This window comes from Phyllostomus hastatus, unplaced genomic scaffold (assembly GCF_019186645.2).
Source record: "Phyllostomus hastatus isolate PE091 unplaced genomic scaffold, TTU_PhHast_1.1 phas_scaffold_78, whole genome shotgun sequence".
NCBI lineage: Eukaryota > Metazoa > Chordata > Mammalia > Chiroptera > Phyllostomidae > Phyllostomus > Phyllostomus hastatus.
The window spans coordinates 40,093,289-40,115,821 of NW_025334041.1; the positions used below are offsets into that span (position 1 = coordinate 40,093,289).

General features: G+C 35.9%; 1 protein-coding gene across 3 annotated transcripts in view; it reads left to right on the forward strand.

Annotated features, from left to right (window-relative positions):
- The window catches only part of HGF (hepatocyte growth factor), a 79,262-nt gene that overhangs the window by 16,845 nt on the left and 39,884 nt on the right, over nt 1-22,533 (forward strand). For 2 of the 3 annotated variants that reach the window (XM_045827654.1, XM_045827652.1), the window contains 3 exons: nt 3,185-3,327; nt 9,566-9,686; nt 11,052-11,170. In XM_045827654.1, coding sequence (XP_045683610.1) covers nt 3,185-3,327; nt 9,566-9,686; nt 11,052-11,170 — 383 coding nt within the window. The remainder of the gene's footprint in view (nt 1-3,184; nt 3,328-9,565; nt 9,687-11,051; nt 11,171-22,533) is intronic. The other variant, XM_045827655.1, reaches the window with a different exon arrangement.

Here is a 22,533-nt window from a genome sequence, read left to right on the forward strand (position 1 = left end):
TGGCTTAATGGGAAGATGATGATAGATGACGGAATTACTATAGAAGCTTAACTAGAAAATCAGGTGACCTGATATCTGCATCTCTGTCCTTCATTGGCCACCCTGCATTTATTAATAAAGCAGATGATGGAATAGATCAAGTTTCCTATGAACACAGCTTATGTTAAAAGTAAAGAAAAGGTGAGAAGCACCTAGAAGATCTAATTTATGTTTCAAAGTACCTTTACATGTAGCTCAATTTTAAATACTCCTTACTTATCTCTTTAAGCCCTGTGAACAAGGGCAAAGAAACAAAAATAGTATGTATGTAGTAAGAGTTTATTACAGAACCTGTTGACTGGCACATGGATGCAGTGTAACTGATTTTCATAAACATCTGTTGAATGAACACCAGTGAGTGAAAGGAATGGGGCTAGGCTTCACTCCTTGGTCAAGCATGAGATGCTAAAGAAAAACATGCTAACCCCACGAAGCAAAAACAAAAGCAAGTTTATTTGGATAAAAAAACAAAGAATGATGATATGACCCAGAATGCTCTTTACCTTGCATGCCTTAAAGAGGAATTTGATACACATTGATACAGAATTCTGGAAAGGAGCACATCTTTTCATTTCTTATTTTGTTAACTCTGGTGGGAAATTTTTATTAATCTTTCAGTCATATTTAGGTTTGATTTCCACTTATTTCTCTTCCTTCCTACTTTTATTTTTCCTAGTAAACCATTTACTGATTCATTCACTACATTTTCACAGCTTCTTTTTGGCTTTATGAATCTGCTGGAAATATATATGTGTGTATATATTTATTTGTGCATGTGTGCATGGAACAAAAATCTTCCTAACTATTGATACTTGTGTTCATTTAACATGTGCTAAACACATGTTTCTGTTTAAATTTTTATTTATTGATTTAAGAGAGAGGAAGAGAGACATATCCATTTGTTGTTCTACTTATCTATGCATTAATTTGTTGATTCTTATACATGCCCTAACCAGGGACTGGGCTCCCAACCTTGACATATTGGGATGATGTTCTAACCAACAGACCTACCTGGCCAGGGTGTATTTAGTTTCTTAAAGTAAAATTAATATGTAAAATGATACAAAATAAAGGACCTCATAATAATCCAATTTACTCCATTCATCTTATAAACCTAGAAGTTGAAGACCCAAAGAGTAAATAAATTGTCTAAGGACTGGTGTTGTATACTAATTGAATGATATGTGTGTGTGTGTGTGTGTGTGTGTGTGTGTGTGTGTGTATTTATATGGCAGCAATGTAGATTTTTAATTAATAATAACTTATTTTTACTACTCTACTATACTGAGTTTTTCCATAAGATAGAGTTGTAAGAGTATTTTCTAAGGTAAATTTGATTAATATATTACTTTATGAATACACATAAAATCAACTTTGGTTCTATCAAAATGATGAGTATTTCATTATAAATCTACTATGAAAAGTTGGAGAACTGACAAAAATGAAAGAAAATAGATTTTAAGCAATGGCAAAATAGGGCTAAAACTAAGATAGAAGATAACTTCTTTTAACTTTGAAAATTAAAATTGTGAGGGAACTGTAAAATCATTATGACCTTTATTGTATTCTAATTTTGTCAATCATGTGGACTAATGTCTAATTTTTGTTCTCCCATATTTAGAATGCCAGTATAGTAAGGCTATAAACTTCTTATCTAAAGATATTTTGGAGTTTAATAATGTTAATCATATTTAATAGCTTCCTTGAAAATATTTGGTTAGTAGTAAGTCTCTTCACTTTGTGTCACAACATAGTGAAACAAAATGATGATATTTTTTCATTAGAAGTTTCACTGCAAAAGGAACACATTTGAAAGATATTTAACAAGAGACTAACGTCCTTGGACTTTAAGTACTATTTAGAACTTAGAAATCAGTAGAAGTAGGAAAAAAGCCTTATAGCAAAAATAGAACTTAATAGTGAAAATGCTACCAGATTTTCAAAACAGTGTTTACTAGTGTCACCTACACATGTATATTCTTTCTTTATGACTTTTTGTGTGTGTGCCATCTAGCAGACAAATGCTGCATCATTGAGGTCAATACCACAAGCAGTACAAAGAATAAAAAAAGTTTTTTGATTTCTGATATTGTGTTGAAATTCCTTATGCTAGTAACAAAACTATGTCTAGGACATTAGAAATTTTAAATGAAGGTAGTGCATTGCAGTCTCTGAACCCAGTGACCAACTATTATGAACTAATCCTGGAAGTACCAAGTCTCAATCACAGTGAAAATAAGTAAAATTTTTGAAGAGAATAGCAACTATGTCCCTTACTTCCACAGAACAAAGACTAGTAAGTGGAGTGTGCTTAATAATAGATAGCATTTATTGTCACTTTGTCATCTTTTAGAACTTTGCAAAACAACCCATATAAGGTGTAAGGTGTTGTAAGTTATGGTTATATTTATTGTAAAGGCAAGCTAACAGGGTGAGAGAGACTAAATTACCTGCTGGGTCTCTAGTAAGCGAGAGATGTGAAATTTGAGACCAGGTTTAATTTGAGTATAGACCTTTTGTTTGTGTAACTTCATCAATCTGTTTCTCAGTTGTGCAGAAAATAGGAGGGCAATTCTTCATAATAAAAGCAAAAAACAAACAGGTAATTATGTGGGATAAGCAGTGTGATTGTGAGATTTCAAGGTCAATTGTAGAGTTTCTTCAGTTCTTTCTTTAGTAGCTTTGCTCAATCACTTGCTGTCTTTGAATGAGGCTTTGTAATTGTGGTTCAAACAATGTTAATTAAGTTCTTGAATGTTTGGCTTTTTGCAAATCCAGAGATATATCATGCTAAATGATTTTGAATATGTGAATTAAGTTAGGTAAATACTTATAAAATTTGAAGATTTTAAGAATAGATGCAAATGACAATTCCAGTTAATATACTAGATGGGGCAAAAGTAGGTTTAAAGTTGTTCATATGGAAAATAATACAGTAATTAATAAATAATAATACAAGAATAAACTGTGTTTTGTGTATTTGCAACTGTAAACCTGCTTTTCCCCCTCCCTATATATGAGAATCTGAGTTAGAATAAAGGTTTCTCTACTTAAGGAAAAATCATACCCACTAATTAGTAAAATTAATAGGCCAAAAGTAAAGTTGCATGTGCTTATACTGTAATGATTATCATTTTAAAACTAGCTTTTTGCCTTCGAGCTATCGGGGTAAAGACCTACAGGAAAACTACTGTCGAAATCCTCGAGGGGAAGAAGGGGGACCTTGGTGTTTCACAAGCAATCCAGAGGTACGCTACGAAGTCTGTGACATTCCTCAGTGTTCAGAAGGTAAATGAACCTGAATGCCGTGTGGGGCTCTCTGCTCCTCCTTTGTGTAGAACTGCAGCTCTCCTGAAAGGTTAACAGAAATGAATCAAATCACAATAAATATGTTGTTCATTCAAATACAACTATAGAGAATTATCTGAGCATTTTATACAAAATTTTAAAGCTGAATTATCGCAAGGTTAATGTAGAATAATGGAGCGAGTTACCAGTTTGTGAATTTTAATAGAGCCTGAGGCATCCTCCCAGGGACAGTAAGTTTGGGCTTCTTCATTACTATCTGGAGCTCACATACCTCAAAATCTGTTCCTACACAGCAGCTGAGAAGAGCTACATGAAACTTACTCCTTATGAGTAAAGATAATACTTTATTTATCCAGCTCCTGTTTCTGCAGAAACTTTGTCAGTCCTACTCTGAAGTGCTATGGCAAGGGTTTATTGACCCAGAAGAGAATATAGGAGGGGGTCACTGGAATTGGATACACCTGTGTGCATTTTGGTGCAAAAGTGATTAGAACGAAGTCTAATACATAGACTGGAATGCCATTGAGAATAGTACTTGAAGAGATCAAAGCTGTCTTAAAGGCAGGCACCCTAAATCCATACCTATGTTTTTACCCCCCTCACAGCATAAGAGGGCACTGTCCTTCCTTTTGCAGTGGAAAAATTAACGACTGACAAGAAGGAAGAGTAACTGTTTAGCACTGCATGTGTTTTTATTTTTCTTAGTTTTCTGACTACCAAAAGCTGGCTTTTTAGTTCTGTCAGACATTAAAATTTGAAAATCCAAATGAAACATGGATTCAATGCTGATACAAATTTAGTAGGATTTTGAAGTACTTGGGGGTGGGGGTCTGCTGAAATGCTGTCCAATTTTTATAAAAAGATATTTTATCAATTTGTTATTAACCAATTTTTAAAAATAATTCTTCCATAAATATCAATTTGATATTAGGTTGGTATTATTACAAAAAAAGAGCATTGTTAGTTAATTGTCACAGAGAAGGTGAATTTGTTTTCTGTTGTCAGTTAATTTAAAATTCTTGACTTCATGTGCTAGAGGCAGTTCCATCTGTTTGTAAATTCTTACTTTTCATTCATTCCATATCATATTCTGTTCACTATAACTTCATTGTTTTCTTTTCTTTTAAAAATAATAAACTGATCTGTGATAACATTATGAACAAGTCTGTTTTGTATGAATAAGTCTGTAATTAATGTTTGTCTTAAATTTACACAAGGAAGAAAGTAACCTACTTTTCAGAAACTCAGTTTATCACAGTTTTCTGAGGTTGAACATCATTGCTAGGAGTTTTGTAATTGCTTTTGTTTGACCTGAGAAAGTGCTTTCTGGGGAAAGTTGCTTGGTCAAACTGTAAACAGTTTAGCATTTATGTTACCTGCCTAGTTGTGTGAGAATGTGATTTTTCCACCCTTGATTTATAAGAAGAACATTCATCAAAATACACTGGTATAGATGTGAAGTGATAGGCCATGTAGAATGAATATGTTAGAAAAGAAGTAACTGTAAAAGTCCAATTTCTAACTAGAAATTCTTATGTCATTAGACTAGTTATTCTTATGTCATTAGACTATGCATCTCTAATATCCTTTAATCATTTGAGGTCATTGAATCTCCCTTGAAAAGAGTATTGCTTGTTAGTATAATGGTACATGATAGTGTTGGTTACCATGGCCCTGAAGGTTACAGATATGCTTTTCCTGGAAACAATTAGAGATCTCACAGTAGTAGAATAACCCTCCTGTGAGAGAAGTGAACCAACACCTGCCCTATAGGCTAAACATATTTCAGGGAGTATGAACTGAACTGTTATGTCTAAGTTAATTGTATAATGATCAATATTTTAGCAGGATTTTAATAAAGAGGATCTAAAATAATTGTCAATACTTAATAAAAACAACTTTTATAAAATAAGTAATAAAGATACACAAAATAATGTGCACATGATATAAATTTCTATGAAGATACAAATATGAGGGGAAAACCTGAAAACTGAGAATTCTTAAATAATTTAATAGGTGAGCTGCTTTTATCTATGAATATAAATTTATTAAATGGCAGTTACCAAAGGCTGCATCATTATGGATGAAGTAGTAATGATCAAATCATTTTGTATATTTAAAATTAAGCATGAAAAAATACCTGAGCTCAAAATTTAAACTGTTTTTAAAAAGGCAGTATATATTTTTTGAAATACTTGTAACAAACTCTTAATTAAAGAATCACCTGAAATTTTTAAGTTTGGTTCATAGAAGATACATATATATATATGAATATTCCTATGATTAATATTATTCTTTATAATTTAAACTTTTGAAATATATTAAGCATTCCCCTAGAAAAAATACTTTTGAGCGCAGGCTGTGAACCAAAGTGTCGCAGGTTCGATTCCCAGTCAGGGTCCATGACTGAGTTGCAGGCCATGATCCCCAGCAACCTCACATTGATGTTTCTCTCTCTCTCTCTCTATCTTCCTCCCTTCCCTCTCTAAAAATAAATAAATAAATCTTAAAAAAACCAGCCAACCCCTATGGCTGAAAAAAAAAAGAAAAAAATACTTAAAAATTTTACATGATTATATAAAGGACGCTTCATGTTTGATTCAAAGATTGTAGAAAACTGAGGTATGAAAATCTAGTGCCTGGTTTTAACGGTTGGGATTTAAAATGAAGCCACCACTAGTCAGTTGGAACAGATGTCTTTTTTATAATTGTCAAATATTCAAGTAAATACATTTTAAGTCATAATCATTAATTTTTAATGTCTTATGCTTAAAATCTCAAAAATAATGTCATAACCTTGTGTTAATATGTAGTTCATGTGGAGAAAGATGTTTAAAAACAAATATTTAAATAAAACTACTATTTATAAATGGGGATTTGTGAGACTATCCATATTTTAAAACATTCAGTTTTTCTTGAAGTAATTTTCTGAAAGATACTTTCAAAATATCCATTTTAGTTTGTAAACTCAGATCACCTGTTTTGTTCTGATTGAGAAAAATGGAGCATAGTATTTTTGAGTTAGTTGGTTAATACGATAAGATGTTGAGTTAATCATACTTATGATACAATTTGTAGTTTTTATAGTTTCCTACATTATTTAGGTGAAAATTTTATTTAGAAAATATTTTCTACTTATGAGTAGAAATATTTAGTTTGCATTTATGTGATCTGGAACAGTATTTTACATGTTTTTCTTTTGTTTTAAAGGGAAAAACTTGCTAGAAGGGTTAACTAATACATGGGCTGTCAGAGAGAGAGCCAACAGAAAGCACAGCAGGAGGGAGGAGCAGTCTTTACCCTCCTGCACTGTGACATAGACTGTGCATTCTCCTGGTTCCCTGAGTAGGTGAATTGGTTTCTACCTGTTCTACTTAACTTGAAGATGCAAAAACCTAGAAGAGTGTTAGAATTCAGGAAGTTTGAAACGTGACTGTGAGCTTTAACTTTGGCTTTCTTGAGGTGATTTTGATGACTGACTTGGTGGTTTGAGGCAGTGGTAAAACAACAAACGTTTAGCCTTGGAGAAGATGACCAATCTGCTTGCTTTCCCATGGCCTCCTTTCCCAACCCTCCAATAGGTGCAAATCCAACAGATGGACAACCTACTGTTGTAAACAAGAGGGTAAAGGGTAATTGGGACAGTGTTGAAAAAGTCAGGAAGGTTAACTTTCTAAAATTATTGCTATCGATTTATCTTAAAGTATGACCAATTGGAATGTATAAGGACTGCATTAAAATACATAGGACACAAAGGCAATTAGGGAGCATGGAAAGAACACTGAACTGTATGTAGGTCAGAAGACCTGTGTTCCAATTGCAAGTTTGACGTTCTCTGTTTTAGGTAAGTGCTTTAAAAATTTTGTGAGTTTTTTCTCACTACAAAGATCAAATAATTTATTATATATTGAAAGTACTGAATAATCAGAGAATATATAACAATATATTTAGCATCTCATTTCTATCACAGAATACACTTAATTCTTACCCCAACAACATTCATTGCATACCAAAATCAACTATTTTATTGTTTATGTTGTTAGAATTGTCCCAAGTTTCCCCCCTTGCCCACCTCCACCCAGCTTGACTCCCATTCCCACAGTCAATTCCCAGCTAACATTATTCTTATTAACTTTTATTATTCTAAAAATCTCCCTAAGTCTGAAACTGCATCCATAATGATCTCATTACTATAAACAAACTAATTCATGTTTCTATTCCATTTTGCCCCTTTATAGCTTATCCAAATCTCATCCATCCTTCAAGGAACAAGTACAATCCATTCTCTTCTGAAAAGCCATTTCTGCCAAACACTTAGAATAGAAAAAAAAATTATCTGCAAACCTGCTACTCAACATGATATCCATGGACCAGAAACAGCAGCCTTTGCAGGGAGCATCCCCACCCCAATGCACTTTGTGAGAGCTCACCCTTCAACAGGATCTCAGAGTGACATTGTATGCATGCTAAAGTTGGAAGCATTGGTCTACCACACTCATTCTAGAAGGTGGTCATAGGAAATTAAAAATCCTAAGGTCCAGAAAAATTTTTATAATAATCTCCATAGTATAATTTCCTGAAAATAATTTTATTCACTCTCATATAAAAGCATATTCTCTTGTAAACTGCATTTGCTGAAACAGACAAAAATAGGTATATTGTTATTTCCTTGAGTACTATACAAGGTTTAAAATTGCATATGTGTATACTTATCTTTTATGTGTGACGGTAGTATCTTATTCTACTTTTTCATTTAATTACATTCAAATTTTCATTCAATTGTATTCATTTCATTATAAAGGAGCAAACAACAATGACAAATATCATCACATCATTTTCTGTGAAGATATTGAGCCTTGAAAAAAGGGAACTAAATAAACCTGTACCTCATTCAGATGGAAAACTGAAATGTGATAAAGCACAACTTACATTGAGCATTCAGTGTGGAAATGACCTTGGCCAAACAGAGAACCTTTATCAATATGCTCTTGGACACCTCTTATTTACAGTTCAGGTGCTCACTGACTATAGTCTGGGGAATCTCAGGATCAAATGAGAAGAAGCTGAATTGGTCCCTTGTCTCAGTGCATAGATTAAACTATATGAAAAGGAGCTGGTTCAAGCCAAACAGTTTCACATTTTGGAAAGTGAATAGTTAATGTCCTATTAGATTATAAAAATCAAAGGTTCAAAAGCGATTATTCTGATATTCCAAATAATTATAAATGTTCATTAGGCTGGATCTTGGTAGATAAAACTAAACATTGATATCTTTGCTCCCTTTTGGCTACAGTTAGATGATCAGTAATCACAAGATACAAATGATGTGTTTGGGGAAGCTTGCCTGATCCGTAGGAAGGCCAAGCAATGATTTATTCCACAGGGTGCCTGCTGTGCTACAAATCAACCTGTCCACCTGAGAAGTCTCTTTTCCAGCTAGTGATGTGATTCAGAGTTTTCAATATGACATAAGAGGCCAGCCAGAAGAGAACTATTAATTAACCATACAGAATCATCAGTAAGATCCTGCATAACTAGATCAGCTTATACATTTTAAAAACAGTGAGTACAAGGAGTTCAGTATCAGGTCAACTTCCATCCTAAGCTAGATAAGAATGAAGCTTGCCCAGTTAATCAACATGGCTGTTCACTAACAGAAAGGAGCTGTGATTTCTTCTTTTAAAATATCCATGTTCTTTGAATAGTACAAGATTTCTATTCAAAGCTGGACTCTCCAATTGATCTTGCCCTGATTTTGGCATTAGCTCTAGGAATAAGATGTGTACTCCTTCCCTGTGTACACAATTGGAGGTTAAGTTGAGAGAGGAGCATTATTGTATTCACAGTACAGATACCGACATCACTTGTATTTTAGACCAACTCAGGGAAAAGCCCCAAGGCCCTATTTGATATTTCCAGTTCCTAAGCACGTTTTGGACAGTTACCGAAAAGTCACGAAGGTAGTGTCCTGGCCCTACAGTCACTCTGTATGACACTAAGTACAAAAGTTCCATTTAAGCTATTTGAAAACTTCTGTAAGCAGTATTTCATGTCATTCTTTATCGATGTTAGGCCCTAATTTAAAGTTAAAGTTGTATGTAAGGTTTTCTAAAAATCTCTTTGCCAAACAGGTGATTTACTGTTCTTTACATGGAACAGTGGTGCTCTTGATTTTTCTGTCACAGGCAATTAACATGCCATACTTTAATTTTATTAGTTGAATGCATGACCTGCAATGGGGAAAGTTATCGAGGTCCCATGGATCATACAGAATCAGGCAAGACTTGTCAGCGCTGGGATCATCAGACGCCACATCGGCACAAATTTGTGCCAGAAAGGTAAGATACAACCAGATCATGCTACCAGTAATTTTTTTCACAAACTTTTTTGCTCCATAACAAACTGAAATAGAAATTCTTTTTATACGATGTATTCTGGAAAGTATCAGACAAAAAGACCTGTGATGAGGTATATGAGAACGCTGGTACACCTTCAGTTGGTCTGGGCTAACCAGATTAAGGTTCCTGGCAATCAGGACGGTCCTGAGGAGCATCAGTAGAGTGTGGAAGAGAAGCATTAACAGAAGCTTCCTCTTTCCCTTCTATAGCAGAAAAAAAGACAGAGATGCATCTGCAATAGTGACCACTTTGACAAGCCTGAGCTGTGGGAAGAGGCGTTATTGCTTAATACAAGCCATCTTCCTTCTAGAGGCAGGTCTTCAGTGAGTTAAGCACAGTGGGCTCACAGGAATGACAGCATGACAGGGTTCATGCCCATAGAAAGGCAATGGAAGGTAGGGCAAACGATTTTTCTTAGGCTGCTTTACTCTGGTGTATTTTGAAATTGCGCATCTGGAGAAGTCAGGTAACCAAGTGCACTTTCTCGTCAGGAGTAGGTTTGGAATTTAAATAGTTTTAAAAAAAATCTCTGCTTTGGCCCATTCATTTCACCTGAAACATTTTACTTGAAAAAAATTTCATTTTTATTATAAAGAATAAAAAGATAGATAATTACAGAGGACGTTCTAACCCTGTCTTTGTTTAGGAATTGCTGAAAGGTGCTCTTTCTTCTCTATATTTTTGTTTATTGTTCTAAATGAAATTAAAACCCTGCTTTATTTTTAAGTGCATCTCTAGTCTTTCAAGTGAGAGCAGAAGAGAGATGGTAGCAATTAAAATCAAGTCACCAGTGAAGGCCCCAGTTAACTTAAAGGGAGGAGGGTATAGAGAAATGGGTGTGATGGAATTTGTCTCTTTCTCTGGTGGAGGTGAGGGCATGACCTAGAAAGGCACAGTTCCAGAATTGTTCTATCATTAGTAACAGCTACTGAAACCTACCTTTCAGTGTAAACTTTAAGCCTGCCATAGAAGAGGAACTGTTTTCTTAATGAGCATCTCATTTATGTAATCTATCCTTAATGGGGCTTTATAAAAACTGGATTCATTTGGGACCTCAGCTGGTAGACAGGAACCAAATGGACTTAACTTATTAGTAAGGGCGATGGTACTCTATACTTGGTCGAATGTGTAAGTTAGTAGGTTCAACAGTCAATGATTAGTAGTCCTTTTAAGGTAAAACAGAGAACTTGTGTTTTTCCCAGCCTAAGCACTATCTGAGCTAAATCAGAAGTTATTTTGTGAGCTGAGGGCTGGGTAGTGTTTCCAGGCAGATTTACGTGACACTTTTGTTGGTGTGGTTTGCAGATATCCCGACAAGGGCTTTGATGATAATTATTGCCGCAACCCTGATGGCAAGCCGAGGCCATGGTGCTATACTCTTGACCCTGACACCCCTTGGGAGTACTGTGCAATTAAAATGTGCGGTAAGTTAGAATCAAATTTATTGCTTCCTTTTCCTCTCACAGATTGGATCTAAGCAGGTGATTATTAGTGAGACAGGTTAACAACTATTTTACTTGATGCTTTAATGTGTGTAGGTTTTAATATTTTAAAAATGTGTTATGTAATCCTGCCCAAGCCATTATTTTGAAAGAGATAAATATGCAAGTGTACACATAAACACAAAACATTTCTACTTTGGAAAGGTCTAAACATTCTCATGTTATCAAGAAAAAAAGAAGAATTCACATAAAGAGAAAAAGATCAGGGATTATGTGCAATATCATAGGCTGTCAAAGTTAGGACCTTAGATTCTTACCTTCCAATCCTGTGTCCTTTCCCTACTTTTCCTCCTCAGATATAACATGAGTTGTCAGCTCACTGTGAACCTTTTCTGGTGAGTGACAGCAGCTGCAGCGATGAATAATAAGTCTACTGGAAGATTCTCCCAGATGCCTTTAATCTCTAGTAGCTGATCCCCACCTGTCCCTGTACACAACTGACATTCTATGTCAACCTCTTTTAGCAATCCCACAATTCTTTTGTACAATATATACTGTTCTTTACCACTCTCCTAAATTTGTGATAAAAAGTTGCTTTTCTTACTTGCTTTGTGGTATCCTTTTAAATCTCTGTGCTTGGTCCTTTCCTCCATGGTTAACTCACATATTCACTTTTTTGAAATAATATTACTGAATAATAATTAGGTATATACGTTCTTTTATTTCTTTTATTTTTATTTTTAAAATGGAAGTGAAAAAAGAAATAATACTACTGAATAATAATTAGATATATACATACTTTTATTTCTATGAGTACAGGTCATATTTTTTTCAACTGAATCCCAAAATGCTTTAAGAATTGTATAACAATGTTATAAATTGGCTTGATTATATATGTGTGTGTGTGTGTGTGTGTGTGTGTATGTGTGTGTGTGTGTGTGTGTGTGTGTGTGTGTGTGTGTATAGATCATGGACCAGCACTCAGAATGATAAGTATACAATTATGAGGATATGGATATGTATTTGTGTATTTCCCTAGAACAGGAGGAGGATGGGGGTGACTCAAAGCCCATAGAAAGGGATGTGTCTGGCATATGTGAAATAATTGCAGAATCTGGAAGGCTTGTTGTGTGAACACAGCATTCCAAGGAAAATTAACTATCTGTTTGGTCATTTAAAATAAAGATGACTACTGTGACAGTGTTCCTCTCTATAGATTGAATTAGTTCTACTTTTTGACTTTTAAAATCTTGTTACTCTTTCCGCCATCCTAAACCATTTAGGTACAACAGTTTTCCTTCCTTTGTGTGTGTGTGTGTTAGGTACTCTTAAAAGTCTTCTCTGGAATAAGACCAGTAAGACCAATAACACACACACACACCTGCACATTCACCCTTCCACTGACACACACGGCAAAAACATCCAGGTGTTGTCTTCTGTTCATTTTCCAACCAATCTTTGGTTATTTTTAACAGACATTGGGAGAAGAAAGAAATTGAATAAATATAACACTTCCTAACTATTAGTTAGATTTTTTAAATTTTCTGTCCAAGGAAGAGTTAACCAATTATGCAAGTAGCATGCAGTTGTTCTAATGTATTTGCTCAATAGAGGGTGGTATTTATAGAATGTTAATTCTAAGAAAATGGTAGAATTTACACATCAAACATACAGAGTTAAGATTAAAATAATCTTTTGAGCTTTGGAAATATTTTAGAAATAATTCATTACAGGGTAGCTTTTAGTTTATAAAATTACATAGAGAGCCCACACTTTCGATGTCCAGAGGGAAGGGTGGGCAGGACCTGGGTGGAGATGGGCAAATGGGGATAGGGGCAAGGGGGGACATCTGTGTTAATAATAAAAGTAAAGAAAAAATTTAAAAAATGAATAAAAGCTGACATTTTGGAATTCTGGGAAGTATAATAGGCAATGTTTCATGAATATCCTTTTAAATATTTTAGCTTTGAAATATAATGAAGCCTATAATGCAAAATCAAGAAATCTGGTGGTAGTTCAGTTATGTGTTATTTTTCTACTGCTACATAACAAATTACAAAAAAAATAGTGGCTTAAAACAATACATTTTTATTTTCTCACAATTTCTGTTGGTCAGCAGTCCAGGCATGTCTCAGGTGAGTTCGCTCCTTAGGATCTCACAAAGCTGTAATCTAGATGCATACCAGCACCACTGTCTCATCCAAAACTCAGGCTTCCATTCCAAGTACAATGGGTATTAGCAGAGTTCAGTTTCTTGTAGTTGTAGTGCTGATGTCCTCAGTTCCTAGACAATACCTGTTGTTTCCTACCATATGACCCTCTCCACAGTATGTCAGTTTACCTCTTCAAAGCCAACAGGATAGCTTCCTGTTACTTTCGGCCTCTGACTCCTACACCCTCTTTTAAAGAGCCTGTTTAATTAGGAAAGGCCTATCTAGGCTGGTTTTCCTTCAATTAACTTAAAGCCACTGATTAGGTAGTTTAATTACATCTGTAAGTTCTCTTCACTTTTTTGAAGCTAATAGAAGCTAATAAACTTATCACAGGAGTGGCCCTCCAATAATGTTCACACTCACATTCAACAGGAGGGAGTTGTACAGAGTGTACCCCAGTGGGTACGAACCTTGGGAGCCATAATTTCATTGTGTCTACCACACATGTATTTACATGCATTGGTTGTAACAGAATATTATTACTTTTTATATGTATTATTTTTTAAATTTTATTTTACTTTTAATTTTGTATTGTTGACATTACTACAGATATCTCCCATTTTCTTCCCCTTTTCACACCACACCAAACCCGCAATCCCATCCCTTCCCCTACACAGGCCTTCACCACATTGTTGCCTGTGTCCATGGGCTTTGCATATATATGTATGTGTTCTTTGGCTAAATCTTTTCTGGCCCCCCCCACCCCTTCCCTTTGCAATCTATCAGTCTTTTCCATGTGACCATGCCTCTGGTTTTATTTTGTTAGTCAGTGTATTTTGTTCATTGGATTCCACACGTGAGTGAGATCATATGGTATTCATCTTTCTCCGACTTATTTCACTTACCATGATATTCTCCAGGTCTGTTTATGCTGTTGCAAAAAGGTAACAGTTTTTTTCATTTTTATGGCTGTGTAGAATTCCATTGTGTAAAATCACAGCATTTTTATCAGTTCATCTACATGGGCACTTGGGCTGTTTCCAGACCTTGGATATTGTAAATAATGCTGCTGTGAACATAGGGGTGCATATATTCTTTCTGATTAGTCTTTTGGAAGTCTTAGGATATAGTCCCAGAAGTGGTATCACTGCGTCAAAAGACAGTTCCATTTTTAATTTTTTGAGGAAAGTCCATGCTGTTTTCCACAGTGGCTGCACTGGTCTGCATTCCACCAACAGAGTGCACTGTGGTCCCCTTTTTTCTACATTCTTGTCAGAACTTGTTTGTTGATTTATTGGTGATAGCTATTCTGGCAGGTACAAGGTGATACCTCATTGTGGTTTGAATTTGCATCTCTCTGATCATTAGTGACGTTGAGCTTTTTTTGATTCTTGGGTGAGTTTTCTGGCTCTCTCTCAGTCCCAATTACTTGGATATATTCTGAATTTTCAATATGTTTGCAAAAAAAAGTACGAGTTGATTATGTCACTTCTCTAAAGTTGAAGGTAAGGTTTTAAACTCATTTCAATGTATATCTACATTAGATTTGCCAACATTTATTTAACACATACAGCAAGGTGTTTTCCATCTATAAACAGCCCTTATTTCAGTTCTGCAAAATGGCTGTGATTAGGCCAGTGAGGAAAGGTGTGTAAAGGCATGGATGGGTGGGACAGCACTGAAGTATTCAAGGCACAGTGATTAAGTTGATATGGGTAGGGATGGGCTGAAAACAGAAATGGAAGAAGATGAAAAAGATAAGAGTGATGGCAGGCAGATCAAATCAGATTGCAAAGTGGCCCTTTTAGTTCCCAAGAGAAACACTGAAAAATAAAGCAGGGAGAAGTGGTCTTACATGATTCGTGATCTAGAATAGCAGTCTCCAAATCGGTGCCCATGAAACTCAGGGTGACTCTCCTAAAGGTCTTCAAGGCATGGATAATTTAAAAGGCTCAATTCTACCTCTTTTATTTCCATATGAATTCTTTCCCAAAGTCTTCTTGAGACACATGCATTCCTAAGGAATCAGTCCAGTTCATCACATTACTTTACTGAACAAAGGCACAGTGCCCATCCTCACTGAATTTTAATGTGGTACATTATTCCAGGGTATAAAAAATAAGGGACATTAAACAAAGATATCTTTGAAAATACTATGCTTGCTGCTTATTATTTATGTACTAGTAATAATTATATAACTATCCAGAATATATACATATATATACACAATCACATGTGTTTTTGTGTGTGTGTTTAGTAAATGTGTGTATTTATCTCTTAGAATTTTGTGGTCCTAAGAAATTTTTTAAAAATTCAATATTTAAAAATATTTTAGAAAAGTATGATGGGGCAAGCAGTAAAAGACTCTCCAACATAAAGTAAAATACATTATATTAGAATAGCATTCTCTGGGTAAAGTGAAATGGAAAAAATGATTCAAGGAGAAAAAAACTTAATACTGTTCATTTTTAATCAGAAAGAGTAGGTATTAAATCACTGTGGTGTTTACAGTTTACTAAATCCATTAAAAATAACATTTTTAAAAAAAATGTCAATAGTTATGCTGGAAATCACATTTTTTCAACTATTTAAACTTACAAAAGTGCAGAGTCAACTTAAAACATAGGAGGAAATATGAATAATTTTTCAAAATACTTTTAGTAACAGAAGAAAAACCAAGACCAAAAAGACAACAACATATGAAGACCACTGATCTGGAAGAATTATCCTACACTCCATGTAATTGGCATGGAGAGGGCTGAGGAAGGAGACAGGCGGGTTTGATAAGATCTGATTTTAATAGGGCAGTAGGACATAAAGTAAATGTGAACTGAGGCAGTCAGCTGTGAGAATAACAGAGTGAGGAAGGATGTGAACTATACTACAGAGGTAGAGTGTCCAGGATAATGACAAATTGGATGTAGTGGGAAATCAGATAGGGAAAGAAAAGTTTAAAATACTTCCTATGTTATTGGGTAGATGATCCATATTTGAGGGAGTTGTAAATTTGAGGAGAAAGATAATACATTTAATTCTCCTTATATTAAAATGTAGGTGATTGATGTGTGCACTCATAGCATGTCTAAGTTCAGTCTCGTCTGAAGGTCTTGAAAAGTCATAAGTAAGTACTGCTGGTAGTAAAAGCCTTGGGCATAACAGCAGTCCCAGGTAGCACAAAGAGAACACAAGAGGGTTATTTGTCCCCTTTCGATAGGATTTATTTAATAAATACTTACTGAGTAGATCTTATATATCAAATGCTTTTTTAGATTATGGGGATATAGCAGTGAACAAAACTGACCAAGGCCTATGATAAAACTGAAGTTTTAGAGCTTTAGCAGGAACTAGTAAAGTGAAAGCTGACATTACCTCGACATTAGGATATTCACATCTTTTTGAGCCAAGGTTTTGAATATTTCTCTCAGTTACTTTTATTTGTTAAAAACCTGAAGGAACCACAAATTTGTTCTTGTCACATTGTTCCCAGCCTTCTAATATTACAATCTGTATCGCTGAAAGTGAAGGATGAATGTTGCTTACACATGACGAATGAGAGCCAGGGTGTTCCGGGACAGGCCTTCTCAGTCTTCCTTCACACCACATTCCTCAGAAGGGGTTGTCTGCCCAGAGGCAGCAGCCCACGAAGATTCTGACTATATGACTTTTAGCAGACCTCCACGTATTTGGAAATGTAAGACGTTCCCAACACATAAGATTGGAGGTCCTATAAAGTGCCTAGATGAAGCATTGATTTTCTTAGGGTTTTCCCTTAAAATAACTTTATATTCTGAAACATAGTTTGTTCACTGATTTTCAGGAAGAAATAATACTAGTTGTTGGGACTGATTGTGTTTTGTTGAGCTGAACTTTAATAATTCTCTGGCACTTGAAAAACTAATGTGGTTATTGTCCCTCATAAATTCTCATTGATGATTTATCTTTTTATTTTTTAAAATATATTTTATTGATTATGCTATTACAGTTGTCCCATTGCCCCCCTTCATTTCCCTCCACTCTGCACACCCTCTCCCACCCACATTCCCCTCCTTTAGTTCATGTTCAAGTATCATAAGTTCTTTAGCTTCTACATTTCCCATACTACTCTTGCCCTCCCCCTATTTTCTACCTACCATCTTATTCTCCATACCTCCCTACTCATTCTCCATACCTTTCCCCCCCTCTCTCCTCCCACACCCCTGTTGCTAACCCTCCATGTGAACTCCATTTCTGTGGTTCTGTTACTGTTCTAGTTGTTTGCGTAGTTTCTTTTTGTTTTTGTTTTAGGTGTGGTTGTTAATAATTGTGAGTTTGCTGTCATTTTACTATCCATGTTTTTTATCTTCTTTTTCTTAGATAAGTCCCTTTAACATTTCATAAAATAAGGGTTTGGTGATGATGGACTCCTCTAACTTGACCTTATCTGAGAAGCACTTCCATTCTAAATGAAAGCTTTGCTGGATAGAGCAATCTTGGGTGTAGGTCCTTGCCTTTCATGACTTGGAATACTTCTTTCCAGTCCCTTCTTGTCTGTAAGATCTCTTTTTGAGAAATCAGCAGACAGTCTGATGGGAACTCCTTTGTAGGTTACTGTCTCCTTATCTCTTGCTGCTTCTAGAATTCTCTCCTTCATTTTAATCTTGGGTAATGTAATTATGATGTGCCTTGGTGTGTTCCTCCTTGGGCCCAACTTCTTTGGGACTCTCTGAGCTTCCTGGACTTCCTGGAAGTCTATTTTCTTTGCCAGATTGGGGAAGTTCTCCTTTCTTATTTGTTCAAATAACTTTTCCACTTGTTGCTCTTCCTCTTCTCCTTCTGGTACCCCTATAATTCAGATGTTGGAACATTTAAAGACGTCCTGGAGGTTCCTAAGCCTCTCCTCATTTTTTTGAATTCTTGTTTCTTCATTGTTTTCTGTTTGGTGGTTTCTTTCTTTCTTCTGGTCCACTCCATTGATTGAGTCCAAGTTTTCTTTCCATTTCTAGTGGTTCCCTGTGCATTTTCTTTCATTTCACTTAGCATAGCCTTCATTTTTTCATCTAATTTGTGAGCAAATTCAACCAATTCTGTGAGCATCCTGATCACCAGTACTTTGAACTGTGCATCTGATTGGTTGCTTAGTTGTATTTGCTCTGGAGCTTTGATCTGTTCTTCCATTTGGGCCCTTTTATTTTTTGTCCTGTCACGCCAGATACCTATGAGGGGCGGAGCCTTAGATGTTCACCAGGGCGGGGCAACCCACCTTGCTGGGTTGTGATGCTGTATGTGGGGGCTGGGTCCGAGAGGGGACAATGGCATTTGCTCCACTCTCTGTCAGATTTCAGTCCCTTGCGCTACTTCCCCCAAGCAGACTGGGCCTTTCTGATGCTAATTCCGGTGTGGGTGGGCTTGTGCACATTCTAGAACCCTGTGGGTCTCTCCAATGAACAGTCCTGTGAGGCTGGAAGTCTCTCCCTGCACCACAACCGCCACAGGTGTTTTCAGTTAGTGCCTGGAGGCTCTATTTCGCAGTGCTGGGACCCTGGGTTGTGTGAAGTGCCTCCCTTCACTATCTTGGCCTTGCTGGGTCTGCCTATTGCCACCCTGCGCCCAGGGTCTGCCAGCCTTGGCCTGTGTGCCCAGGGTCTGCCTGCTGCGGTCTTGAGTGCCCGGGATGCCTTACCTACCCGGTCCCACCACTCTTTGTGCCAGGACCCCTCTCCGCCCAGCAGCCCAACTCTGCCCCATCTACCAGTCTGGATGAATGTGTCTATTTTAACTCCTTAGTTGTCCGACTTCCATACAGTTCAACTTTCTTTTATTACTGGTTGTTAATTCTGTTTCTAAATTATTGTTGTCCCTATCTTGGTTGTGTGAGGAGGCACAGTGTGTCTACCTACACCTCCATCTTGGCCAGAAGTCTCTCATTGATGATTTAAATCAGTTGTTCACAAACTTATTGGGCTGACAATATCTTTAAAATCCTCAATATTATCGAGAACCCTAAATTGTCAATGTGGGTTATATGAATGTTTATCTATTGTGTTGAAATTAAAGTACAAATTTTTAAATTGCATTAATTTACTAAAAATAAGCCCATTGAATGTTAATAAATATAACCTATTTTGAATGAAAAAATAACTTTTTCAGAAAAATAAGGGAAACAATGTCATTGTTACAGACTTTTTTCAAATTCAGATGTTTTTCAAGTTTCTTTAATGTAAACTTAATCCCAAGAAGATAAATGAGTGCCTCATATTTGCTTCTGCATTCAGTAGTTTGGGATATCATACACCAAGTACATCTGGAAATTCTGCTTGTAAGGACAAATGATGTCATAGCATTGTTAAGGAAATAGTTTTGGTCTCCTGGATCTGTGAAAGAATTTTCAGGACCCCAGGTGTCCCTGTAAACTTTTTTTTTTTTTGTTTTTGCTATATATCAGGCATGTAAGGTTGATGCAATCCTGTTAGAGTACACTAATTAGGATTAGTGTCTGTTAGCTCCTCCCTCACCTCTCACCACCAACAACCACCTAGTAGGGGACTTTTTTCTATCACTTGTTATCTTTATCTCTGATTTTCTTTATTTATGCGGTAAGGTGGCTAGTATGCTTTTTAAGCTCCATTTTGTATGATTGTACCACCATTTACATAGTTTAAATGCCAAAATCTAGAATAATCCTAGACATGCCATTTCCTTCATTCTTCACATTCAATCTATCAATACCTGTCAATTTTATCTTCTATGTACCACTCAAATCTGGCTATTATATTTCATCACTGTCTCTGTTATCCAAGAGAGCATTATTTTTCATCTTGAGTATCTGAATGACCTTTCCTGTGGATCTGTACCTATATTCATTAGTTTACCCCTCCAATTCCTTCTCTACACTGCAAAGAATATATTTTTAAAAATTTGAGTATATCATTCTCCATCCCTAGCATACAACATACACACTCACCAGTTAAAAACCAGTGATATCTTTTGACCTCAGGACAAAGGTGAAACAAAACCATCTTTTATTCCTACACCTATATTTCTAATCTCATGTATTACCACATTTCTTGCCATGCTTTCTGTTCCATCGGAATAGTTTCCTTCTTATACCTTATTATTTTGCACATTGTCTTTGTAGGTCCTTTACCCTTGCTGTCTCCTCTTTCTTGAAAAATTTTCTCTTCCTTCCTGAATTCAAAGTTCAGCTCAATCATCATTTCTTCACTCAACATCCCTGATTTGGTCAAATTCTTTATTATGTATTTATAGCACCATAAGCCTCTCTTTCCATGTACTTCTTAGACTCCTATCTTTACACTTATTTTTGAAATTAATTGATTAATAGATCTTTCAAAATTTGCAAGCTCCAACAGGGCAAGATCCATGTCTCTTTTTGTATCCCACAGTGCTCAGCACATTGTCTTGCACATAACAGAATTTCCACAACTTTGTTGAATGAGTGAATGTGACTTTCCTACATAGCCATAGTTTTCATTTTCTTTTTGTGTCTTTTTGTGTTTTGTGGAATTTCTTCTGTGCCTTTTGATTTTTATATGAAAACTGAGTTTTTGTCAGACATTGTCTGCCATGAAGATTTGCTTCATACTTTCTTCCCATCAACTCCTCAACTTGCCCTCGGGTTTCATGCTTCCCTGGCCTAATTTTTGTTCCTTTGTTGCTGGTTGTTTTGATGGTCTTTCCTTCTTCAACCAATAGACAAGATGTTCAATGATTTATCTTTTTTTCTCTTCATATTTATTTTCCTTTTATTTTTTTAAAGATTTTATTTATTTATTTTTAGAGAGGGAAGGGAGGGAGGGAAGGAGGGAGAGAGAGAGAGAGAGAGAGAGAGAGAGAGAGAGAGAGAGGGAGAGAGAGAGAGGGAGGGGGAGAGAGAGAGAGAGAAGTATCAATGTGCGGTTGCTGGGGGTCATGGCCTGCAACCTAGGCATGTACTCTGACTGGGAATCGAACCTGTGACACTTTGGTTCACAGCCCGTGCTCAATCCACTGAGCTACGCCAGCCAGGGCTTATTTTCCTTTTAGTTTTTAAACTTCTAGATATGTAACTATATGCAGAAAACTTCACATAGTTAATGTTACAATTGGATGGGTTTGAATGTATCTATATAACTATGAAACCATCCACAGTCAAGGTAATAAAGATATCCATTGCCACCAAAAAGTTTCATTCTGCCACCCTCCTGCCATTTGTTTATGTATTTATCATGGTAACACTTAAATTGAGATCTAGCATCTTAATTTTTAGCATACAATACAGTATTGTTAACTGTAGGTACTATATTGTCCAATAGATCTCTGGAACTTACTCATCTTGCATAACTGAAACTTGATACCTGTTGAAAAACTCCCCATTTCAGAATTCTGACCTAGACAGATCCTTGATATATAGGATCTCTATTAAAAGTATTGTTATGGACTGAATGTGTCCCTCCCTCACACAAAAAATCATACATTGAAGCCTTCACCCCTATGGAGTCTGTATTTGGAAATAGAGCTTTTAGTATATCCTTGAGGTTAAATGGGATTAAATGAGGATTAGTGACCTTATAAATAGAAGAAGAGAGATCACTCTCACTCTCTCATTCCACCATTTAAGGACACAGTGACAAGGTAGCCATCTGTAGTCCAGGAAGCAAATTGCTGGCACCTTGATCTTGGACTTCCCAGCCTCCAGAATTGTGAGTTAGATACATATCTGTTGTATTAAGCTACCCAGCCTGTGGCATGTTGTTACAGCAGCCTGAGCAGGCTAATACAGGTATGCTGCTTCTGGTAATTAATAAAGAGAACCCTTCCTCACAGTAACCAGTGAACATCGATGTCATTTTAAGAGAATATCTATCTTTTAAAATTCATTGTGTTTATATGTTCAGAAAAAAATTTCCTAAAATTACATACAAACACACTGAAATTGTTCTCTTGCTTAGAGGAAGTTGGTTATTTTTCTGAATTTTACGAATCCTTCCAAGGCCAGAGAAAGATTCATAGAAACAAAATCTTATTGTAGCCTGAGTCAGGAAAAACAATGCTATCAATACCCTTTCTCAAGGGAAAGATCTTAAACTTGGACGTTTTTTCCAAGTCATCTACTAAAGAGTAGGAGTATAGAATTGAAGACCTTCCATGAAAGTCTTGTCTCTTGAGCATTTTATACCAGAAAAAGCTTGGATAAAGTCCAGGGAAAAGTTTCAG